Here is an 11,190-nt window from a genome sequence, read left to right as displayed (position 1 = left end):
ATCAGGTCCACAAGCACAAGATATGCCTGGGCCACCTACCCTGATCAGAGGGTGAAATTGGGTCAGAATCCAACGGTCAGATTGCTTAAAATCATCGCGCAAGCGACACAACTCAGATTTCATGAAAGCTTAATAAATATCCAACCGTTCTCACACTCTTTACTCCGAACTCAAGCAAATCGACCCAGAACATCACATAGACTTGATTTTCGAGGTGATAGTCAAGCCCAACATAGAGACCGCAACAGCCTAAGATCATTGCTATCGGACTTTCGACGCGCGGTCCAGGTCCGATCCAGAACTTCCAAAAATTTCCCAGAACAACTGGATTTAGCGATGGATCCTAGATTTTAGAGTAACGTAGTGCTAACTAATCTACAGGTTTTAAGTCATGCAGATCGAATTTAAAGTGATTGATGCGAATTTCACAAGAAATCGAGTATAGCGCTAATTACCCCAAAAACAACTATTTAAGGAAAGATTAGCACAAAAATTTCCAAGGTCGTTACATTATATCTATATTTTGTTGTTGAAACATGTATGTTTCTGGATCTATTCATCTATTTGTACATTTAGTTTTCCTAGCTTGATTCTATTGCCACTTGTATGCATGCCATCATCAACTCTTCATTATTACATACACCCGAGATTGAACATGGATCCAGGGTGGTGTGGCATCAAGGTACACACAAAAATCTATCCGTTACCATTGATTTATTCTCTCCTATTTCTTCTTTGGCTCTGGAATCTTTAGGCAACTCTGACTGCATGAGAATTTCAAAGGTTATTCTTTCTGATGCCAATGTGTCGGGTGAGGGGGAGCACAAGATAATGTCGTACATTCGCTTGCAAAGAAATCTACCAGGGTTTGACCTGAATACACCACATTGCTTGTATGGGTTGGTAAATGTCTCCACCTTTTGTCTCAGATATCTACCTATCTGCAAGCTTTTATGTTGATTTTCTTGGCTTCTTGACATGACTTTCTGCATTTGTCATTTCAGGATGCTGACTTGATCATGTTAGCACTAGCTACTCATGGAATGCATTTTGCAATTCTTAGAGAGGTTGGTATGTTAGAAGCTTTGCTCATTAAATTTTGGTCAGTTGATTCCGATTTGATGCTGGATCATTCTTTGGTGAGGTTCTGGTTTCTAAAATTTTGTCATCTCACTATAAAATGTATAGATGGTGGATTAGGTTGTTTGTCTTGGGCCACGTGATGTTACCCTTTATTTAAGTCATTAATATTCCCAATATTTCAATATCTTGGAAACACATCTCACATTCAAAGTGTTTTGGGATCCATTGTGCAGAGAATATCAAAATGGGAGATGATCGAGGTTGATCCGTTGCCAATTACTCAATCTAATAATAGATGCAAGGTACAACACTTTCGTAGGGGCTCAGTTTCGTTGCATTTTCTCATGAATGAAATGTTAGTATTGTTTACTATACTTCGTATTCTTCTGTTGTTTTAGGGCCGATGTCGGCCTCATGGGACTGATTCATTACCAAAAGGTATAATCCGTGAGACCTCCAACTTAGAGATGCGACATTATGGTGTTTCCCAAAGAAAAAGGTGTGTGAAACAAATGCAAATTTCAATTGGCGATGGAACCAAAACTGAATTTCCTTCATTGTTATATACGGATTATTAGATGCCTGTGTTGCTTTTTGCCATCTATGGGTGGCGATAAAAATAAGAAAAATGAAAGAACCGTCTGCTAATGTCTTGTTAAATGGACTCTTCGAGCAGTTAGTCATCACGTGTAGTTGCACAAACAATCTCCATTGGCATATACAGTACACATGTACAAAATCCTAACTGCTCTTCTGGTGCACCCCACCTTGAATGGGCATTCAGCCAAAAGTATACCAATTAGGCAAAATCTTAATTAGATTATAGATTTCAGCTCCATTGATCAAGTGGGCCATGAATGTATGAGAAGATGGTTAGAAAAGAAGGTAACAAACCCTCTATATGCAACAAACATGTGTCACGGGCCAGGTCATGTTAACAGTTCTCGTACCTAAAGAGCCAGGATTATGCACATGTGCGACATTAGCACATATGCAGCAAATCACCTCATTAGTATTACCATGTTATTTTTCCGGCACTTCGTATTGATTTCTTTTAATATTTTTGAATCAGGGGAACATGAAAGCTTCGAATAACTTACTAACCATTGCAATTGGAATAAAGAAAAAAGAAAATGTGAACCAGATTGTTGAAAAGGTATGTAAGGCTTCAAGAGCTTTTCGCTAAGAATACAAGTTTATGCAATAAAGCTCATGTACAACACCACACATGACAGCATGTACCATTGACCATGAGCCATGGTCTTTTGGTGTAGAGGTCTGTACCATTGGCCATGAACCACCCTTTTTTCTTCTTATTTTTAATAACCAAGTATAGTTATAAAGAGAGAAACATAGAAAGGATAGGTAGAACTGGTAATGGTGCACCGTTCGAATGCCCTGTATTATGTACACCATGACATTGCGACTTTGCCAACACTTCCACTCAAGCTAGAATGTAGATGTCACACATGCCCAGCTTCCTTAAGACATCCACATCCCTTGTTCATCATCGACTGGTAGCCTTTATGAAGATGTTGGCCAATTGGCTATTAGAACCGACAAACAACATTGTCAATATTCTCTACATCAACTTTTCTGGAACAAAATAACAATCCAGTTAGATATGCTTGGTCCTTGAGAAACCAGATTATTTGCAATATGGATGGAGCTTGACTGTCACAATGAAGAGTTTGATATCTAGTTCTCTTCTTAAATGTATTTCTTTCTCTTTTCTTTTTTTCATGATTGTCCCTGGTTAGAACAAGGCCTTAACCTGGATAGTTGCAATATCTGATTTGTAATTATTTTTTTGGCAATGGCATTCCATGGCGGGGCCCAACGAATGACCGAAAGGGATCTTAAAGAGGTACAAGAGTGTCTCTCTAGGAGTTCTATATATCCTAAATATTATAATCTAGAGACATGAGTACCTTCTTAGAACAAGTTATCCATACCCTTGTACTCATATCTTTGCACTCTTGAACTTGTCCTCTTGAGAATATTTTTGTGAGGCAGATGGATGTCCACACTTTGAGATTTGTTTAACACTTGGATGTGCAAATATTTCTGGTGAATTTTGGATCTATTTAAAGAAAAATAGGTCCAATCATTCTAGTTTTGGGACCTCTCTTGGATTTGTATGGTTCTAAAGAATTGCATTGTTAAGGTTATGCTCCCATTTGGTTTATTGCTCGAAAAATAGACATTGTAAGAAAAATGGTCCATAGTTAGATGATCGAAATCATCTGGTTGGTCAGGATTCTGCATTGCAACCTGCAAAGAATTTGATTCCTTCATTGTTCATTGTAGACTTGCAGCAACAACTTGTTGTATATGATTTCTTCAAACGCAAAATTCTATTTATCTCCAAACTAACCAAGTTATCTTTAGGTTGATTTTATGGGTTTATGGGATGGGTGGATGGATGGGTTGCATTGATGAAGCCAAGACTGTGAACTTGCATGCCTGTTACTTGCTACATTTATTCCTTTTACTGAAAGTTTTATGTTGCATGAAGTCTAATGTGTGATATATTCTTATTCATGACTAGGGAAGTGGATCCATTAATTCAGATGTGATATCTCCATAGTAAATCAATCGAAAATTGCTATTGAAACAACCAGCAATAGACCTATGTACCAATGAGCGGAGGATCCTATTTCATACCCAATATGTAAGCTATGTAACTTCCTAACTATGTTGCACTGATGATTCATTCCAGGATACACAACACAATTCATCCCCACCACATCAGTATTGAAAGTAGTTATTTTAGTTAGGAAATTAAGAATAAAAAATCCCTAAGAGTCATTGACACATACAATGCTTTTTGAATTTGATGGTTGAGTTAGAGGGAATTGATATGACTCAACTTCAGTTTTTAGTTACGGGCTGGTATTTTTGACAGTCTAAAACATCACTTAGAAAGAGAAAACTTCAACTAAAATGGGTTGCATGGGAAATTCACATTCAACTCAGATCACACGGGTCATGTGCCTAAGCATATAAGCCTTTCATACGATGGACTTCACCATGAGTCACCAGTCACAAAAATCAGGCCAGTCTGCTCGTAAGGGTCGGTCGCCTTGTACAAGAAGAATGGACAGTCTGATTCAACATACAAATGAGTGCCTATTTGTTGAGTGGACCAATCTGATTTTTTGCATCAAGTCATCTTCATGGTGGATCCCACCGTTTACAGCTAGATGCATTACACTTGACACATTGGCAAATGAGCTTTGTTTCCTCTGAAGCTCACATGCAACCAATTGTATGCAATCATAAAAGTGTTGTTAACCCCAAGTTGTTCCCAGCAGCAATGAGTAAATCGACTGTATTATCATACCAGGTGATCGTTATTGTCTGGCCCACATTCTTTCACGGATCAAATCTTCTACACAGTTGACACATTGGTGGGAAAGAAATGGCTATAATGAAAGTTCACATGGAGACATTTTAAAAAAAATCTGATGTTTCCCTTTTTTGTTGATCTTTACCACTGACTAGAGGACAAGACTACCTTTCTTATCTGCTTTTTGTTATACAAAAACACACACACACACACACATTGTTTATTCTTTAAGATTTGCAGCTTCGCCCCAATTTTTGTGATGCGTAGTCAAATTTAGCTAGTGCATATATGAGGAAAGGAAGACTTAACGAGGTAGCCTAGTGTTGTCGCCAGGCTCTTTCATTGAACCCTCGCTGGGTGAATCCTTGTTTTGTTTTATCATTTAGTTTCATTCTTTTATTGTAGATGCATTGAAATTACTATTTGCATATCTTCCCCTTATTGGCAGGTTGATGCTCATAGCAACCTTGGTAATCTGATGAAGGCACAAGGCTTAGTACAAGAAGTAAGTCACAATGGATTCGATACATTATTTTCATCGGATGTTCTTTAAGACTCGAAGTAGAATTCGAGAACCATAATCCATGACTGGACTGCACTGGGTTGAGCAGTTTCGTAGGAAAAAGTTTCGTCAACATTTGTACCTATGAACAATTTCGTAGGTAAATGTCTTAACAAAGTTTATACCTACGAAAAATTTTGTAGGTAAAATTCTTAACACCGTTTTTACCTACGCAAAATTTCGTAGGTAAAGTATTAAACATAGGTATTAGATACGAAAAGTTTCATAGGTAAAAGTCTTAACACAGTTTTCACCTACAAAACATTCGTAGGTAAAAGTCTTAACAAAGTTTTTAGCTACGAAAACTTTCGTAAGTAAGAGTCTTAGCACAGTTTTTACATACGAATAATTTCATAGGTAAAAGTCTTAACAAAGTTTTTAGCTACAAAATATTTCACAGGTAAAAGTCTTAACCTAGTTTTTACCTATGACAAATTTGGTAGGTAAAAGTCTTAACATAGTTTTTACCTCCGAAAAATTTCGTAGGTAAAAGTCTTACCCATTGCCGATGATGACATTTTTCTTTGGTAAAAACCTTTACCCACGGTCTTTTACCTACGAATTTACCGACAAATATTTTCATAGGTAAAACTTTTTGCCTACAAAATTATATCATTTACCTACGAATTTTTTCATATGTAAAAGTGGAATTTCTTATTGTGTTTCCACCTTACCTTGTTGGGCTATCCCAAACCGTTGGGCCCACATTGATGTTGTGAATTCTGCCTTACCTTGTTGGGCTATCCCAAACCGTTGGGCCCACAATGATGTTGTGATTTCTACCTTACCTTGTTGGGCTATCCTAAACTGTTGTGCCCCCATTGATAATAATGCTTTCCACCATATCCCTTAGGACTACCCAAACCATGGAGCCCATATTGTGTTCATACCAGGCCTTCCATAGGAAATGTGGTCCACCTATATACATGTGTTTGCCCAAGCTTAGTGACCAAAACCCAATGCCCACTTAGATGATGAGCTGGCTATCCGATCTGTTTGTAAGGACACATAGTCCTAGATGTTTAGACCCCACCAAAAGCCACCTTATATTCCTATCGGGCCCCCATAGGAAGCACGGTTTACTGTATGATAGAGAAGGTGAGAAAGCCCATTTGTTGTACATAGATTCATCCTCTTAACTCACCCTGTTGTATACTCACTTGACTCACCTCGTGAGATGTGTTTTACCCTCATAAACAATTGTTAGGACTTGAATGTTATGTATGTAACATCCACACCGACCATTTACCTTCTTGGGACGAGTGTGAGGCCCATCCTTGATGTAGTATGTCATCTAAGTCATCCATTGTCTGTAGGAGAGTACATCATCACCCCTTACCGTAGGTGGAATAATATGTGGTATCAGATTTGGTATACCCATTGTATAGAGCCTATCTCGATGTATGGGTTGGATCCACCGTCCTTCCAGTGGACCCCGCCTTAGGTTATATGATATGCTAGTACATTGAATAGGTTATGATAGTCTAACATGGACCATTCCATATAGACTTCTATACATCTTGTGGGGCGAATCGTTCAACCCCTATTCTCGTGAGTGACATACTGGTTAGGGCCGATCATCACCCGCTATATCTAATAATCATGCTAGTGTAATTAGTCTAGTAGGACATACTGAGAACATGTGTAGTATATCATCATGATACATGCCCATACACATCATTTGTATGCATGATATGAGGAGTGATTGATCATAACATATGTCATTGGGCTGAGATGTTTATGGGACTCCCTGTGAGATGGAGTCGTCCCACATGATCACGCAGTACGTGCAGGATTAATGCATGACTGAATGTTATGGCTCATGCATCTCACATTTGTGTGACATGATTACTTGGCGCCCTAGCGATATCAGGGTTGTGACCTCTACAGGTATATCGTGGGTGGTCAAATGGGACATCGAAAATGTTTGGTTCTAGCATTTGGGTACTTTAAATGTCCTTAGGGGAAAGTCCCTAAACCCCTTCACTACCAAAAAATAGGGCAAGGCCGACAGCTAAAAACCGTCAGCATTGACCTTCTCCAATGGCTTTTAGCTATTGGATAGTTCGTCGGGAAAAGGGGCGTGGGCGTTGCTCACTGACGGATTTTAGCCATCGGTGTCTACGATGGCTAAAGTCATCAGCGTTTTCGAGGGCTGAGGATGACGGTTTTAGCCATCGGCGTCTACGACAGCTAAACCATTGGTGTTTCTAATGGCTAAGGACAACAGTTTTGGCCATTGGCGTCTATGACGACTAAAACCGTCAGTGTTTCCGACGGTTGAGGACAACAGTTTTAGCCATCGGTGTTTTCAACAACTAAAACCATCGGTATTTTCGATGGCTGCGGAGGACGGAAAAAACCTTCGGCATTTTCGATGGCAAAAAGCCATCAGCGTTTCTTATAAATTAAAAAAACTAATAATAATAATTAATTGCCTAATCAACGCACATCCAAAAGTAGATGATCTTAACCATTCTAAATGCATTCCAAACACATTCATAAAAACATAGTACCAATAACAACAAAATATAAACTTAAACACAATAGAAAGATGATCCTAACCATTCCAAATACATTTCATTGGATAAATACATAATGAGTAATGTTACTAATTGCAGACAAGATAAACCTATCACCTTTTTTATCTTGTTCAGGGACTAATTGTCAAGTATCTTTCAACAACTACTCAAATCACTGAAAGGAAACAGGCCTAGAAGAATAAAGCATTCCATTAGAATAGATCTTACTCATTTTAAACAGTTCAGACTTAAAAGAGAGGTAGGCTATAACCAAACAAGAATGTCGCAACATTGCAACATGGACACGGATATGTATACCTATTTTGGACATGGGTAGAAGTATTTTCTCTAACAAGAAAATACGGAATTAGACACGAGGTCGTGGAAAAGCCACCATGCCACATGTCTTTGTGCAGGTTAGATTGATATTATAGTAAAATGGCAAAATCAGATAGATAGCACTTTCAATGAATTTGTGTTAACCTTTCCAAGGGAAAAAAGAAGAAAGAAGAAGCATGAGCTCACCTCGCTCCCCAAAAATGTCACTCTTGTACTCTTGCTCCAATGTAGTGGCAAATGTAAATGGAGAACCAAGAGCAACCGACCATCCAAGGGCAACGTTTGTAGCTCTACCATCAACATCCTGCACAACAAGATACAAGATGGTATGCTTAGAAATCACAAAAACTAAAACAAATTATCTATTTTTTTAGGATTCTTTTCCACAATTTCCTCATCCAAATTTTCCTCAGATGTTGCATTTTCCTTTCCAAATCTACTTCTTGGATTTATGCAACAATTGAACTAGTTATTGCAATTCAATTGGATGGTGCATCAACAACTGAATTTTGTCAAAAGTTGCTCGAATGAAAAAATTCTAAGACCATGACATGAAACAGAGTTGCCCATCTGGACCCATTTCTTATGGTTATACAGAGATTGTAATTGCTGGGAAATTATCAAATCTACAAACATTTGGTCCCCAAGTTATCAAACAAGCACTCTTCAATGGCCCTCATTCAAGCTTTTTATAGGTCATCCCAGCAACTACATCACTTAATGATCAAATTAAAGAACACAACATATACAACCATAGTACAATAAAGAGCACAAATTTTGATTATAAAGGTGATATTTAGAGTTAAGCTTATCGCCATTATCATGTTGAAACCGTTCCTTGAATACAGGGACGTCCCTTGTTGATCTGAAACAGTCAAGGATAATTACAATTAAAAGAAAGAAAGAAAAAAGGCAAGCAGGTAATTAGACACTCAAATGCTACCAAGAAGAAAAATAAAAACTTATCTGGTTAACTCCGCCTGAATGTCATTAGTACACTAACCTGCAAATAAGAGTAATCTTGCTATTTACATGATTTTAAGAGAGCTAGAGTAACACCATTTACCCTCCAAGGAACTTATAGCAGAATGTACTCTATTTCAACCCCATGTGATCAGGGGTATCTCTCAAGTTAGCAGAGTTTTACTAAGCCTGCTCACACCTCTACCTGTAACAATACATGCCATGTTGGAAACTTTTGAGTTGTGCATCAGTGGGCTACACTTTGCAAATGATGTGGCTCTAAAACTAAAGATGGTCAGCTCATATAGGTGGGTCACACATGTACAAGCTAATTGATGGTTCAAAAATTGCCTATGGCATCAACATAGAAGTGTGCCCTGACCAGCCTAATTTTAGGGTCTTGTCATCCACAATGTGGCCCAGCTGATACATTATCTGATATCTGCCACATGTTATAGTCTATAGAGGTGTGTGTGGACTTTACCAGATTTCTATGAGTTAACCATATGCTGATAAAGGAATCATGAACTATGTTTTTACAATGCAGATAGTAGTTTGTGGAGTTGTTTTTTCTACTAATACATGTTAATTGCCTTGATTGTGGGTGTGCGTGCGTGTGTTTTGAATTGCTACTAGACTGAAGCATTCAGAACGTGCCCGAATAACAGTCAACAAAATTCCTGGTAAGGATAATGATGAGTAGATTCCAAATTATGATGCTCAGATTTGGATACTAACATGGATGTGGAGAACTGGAATTTAACTCTACATTTTCGATAATAAAGCATGGATATAGATATTCAACCTAGCAAATGATATACTATGGTATTGTGACAAATTACTAGTTGTTTGGGAAATAGTAAATACTAATGCAATAGGATACTGCAACAAGTAGCCTCCTCTTCATTAGATGAGCTGGTGGAGACAGTAGTGTGTGAGTGATCCAAGGTTCAATCCTGGCAGTGCTACCTTTCAAAAAAGAAAAGGATACTGCAAATATCTATAAAGTATCTGTAAGTGTTATGTTTTCTAGATCCTACGATTATCAAATTTTGTAGTGCCAAAACCCTTTGGAATCTGTATCTTGTTTATTTCATCTTTTTGTTTAGGATCAGGCAATTCATATATAAGTTCAAGATGTTCCAATTCAAGATTCAGGCATCACAAGTATAAGAGATTTATAAGTTCAAGAACTACATCAACTAATAGTTCAAGCTTTCAAAGCTTCATCTAATTCAAGACAATATACTTTACTTTGGTACTTAAAGCTCAAAGTGAAATACAACTCAAGTACTTCAAGTTCAAGTTACAAATTCAAGCTTCAAAGTGTCACAATTCAAGCTTTAAAAGTACTTCACGTTCAAGAATTAAAGTATGTCAAGTTATCAAGCTTCGTGTATTTCAAGATCAACAATCAACTAAAGCAAAGGATGTTTTAATGTTCAAACATCGCTTATAAGGTATGAATGACCTTAGATTGACCATAGGTTAGGTCATTTTTTACTGTATACTTTAATTGGGTCACTACATAAGTGTATAGACTGTTTCTTGACTAGTCTTAGACTATGTTCGACTAGTCATAGTACTGGCTTGACTAGTCCAAGAAAATCATCGACCAGCCCTAGGTTTGTTACTAATTTTCAGGATTTTCTGTTATAGCTTCGACCAGTGCTCCACCGGTTAAGTGAACAGTGCTCGACCAATCGAGCAGGCTCGACTAAAAGTCCAACAACAAAATTAGGTCCCACATGACCAATCGTGGGTAGGGTTCGACCGATTGTGCAACCCCTTCATCCAGTCATGGAATGACCTTATCTTATCGCACCTAAATTTTCAAAAGTTTGTTGGTCCTTCGACCAGTCGAGCTGACCTCTGGGCCAGTCGAATGATCAGTTTTTGCACTTATAAATAGGGCACAATTTTCAGAGTTTATTATTTAATTCAAGCAAAATCAAGACACCACTCTGAGAGATAAGTTTGTGATATTTTTAAGCTATTTAGTGCTCATTTAATATTCTCTTTCATTAGTTTTTTTACATTTGATTTTGTATCCTACAATCTAGTCTTATTTGAAGGTGAGATTGAAGTTTTCCCATTTCTTAGAATCAAAATCAAATCAAGCTAGCTCAAAGTGATTCAATCTAAAAAATCATTTAGAACTTAGAACCATTTCATAAGTGAGTGTGGACATTGAACATCTACGTTGAACTTCTACTTTGAATTGGTTCTACCAGGCTGCATTAAAGGAGACTATCCAGATAAGTATTTTACAATTCTGTAAATCTATTCTTTTGGTTTCTTTAAGATTGTGCTAGGAAAAATCTCTTTCATTCTGGTTTGTCTGAGGTGATCCAAAAAACTTAGAGTGT

At 37.7% G+C, this 11,190-nt stretch overlaps 1 protein-coding gene across 1 annotated transcript; it reads left to right on the top strand.

Moving 5' to 3' along the window:
- Nucleotides 1–677: 677 nt before the first annotated feature.
- On the top strand, nucleotides 678–2,169 carry LOC131257504 (5'-3' exoribonuclease 2-like). Its single transcript, XM_058258318.1, has 4 exons — nucleotides 678–903; nucleotides 1,005–1,067; nucleotides 1,317–1,385; nucleotides 1,482–2,169. Exons 1-4 carry the CDS (start codon nucleotides 769–771, stop codon nucleotides 1,659–1,661), a joined length of 447 nt encoding a protein of 148 aa, XP_058114301.1. The 5' UTR covers nucleotides 678–768; the 3' UTR covers nucleotides 1,662–2,169.
- The last annotated feature ends 9,021 nt before the right edge of the window (nucleotides 2,170–11,190 follow it).

Source organism: Magnolia sinica, chromosome 10 (assembly GCF_029962835.1).
Source record: "Magnolia sinica isolate HGM2019 chromosome 10, MsV1, whole genome shotgun sequence".
Taxonomy (NCBI): Eukaryota; Viridiplantae; Streptophyta; class Magnoliopsida; order Magnoliales; family Magnoliaceae; genus Magnolia; species Magnolia sinica.
This window is presented reverse-complemented; position numbering and strand designations above follow the sequence as displayed.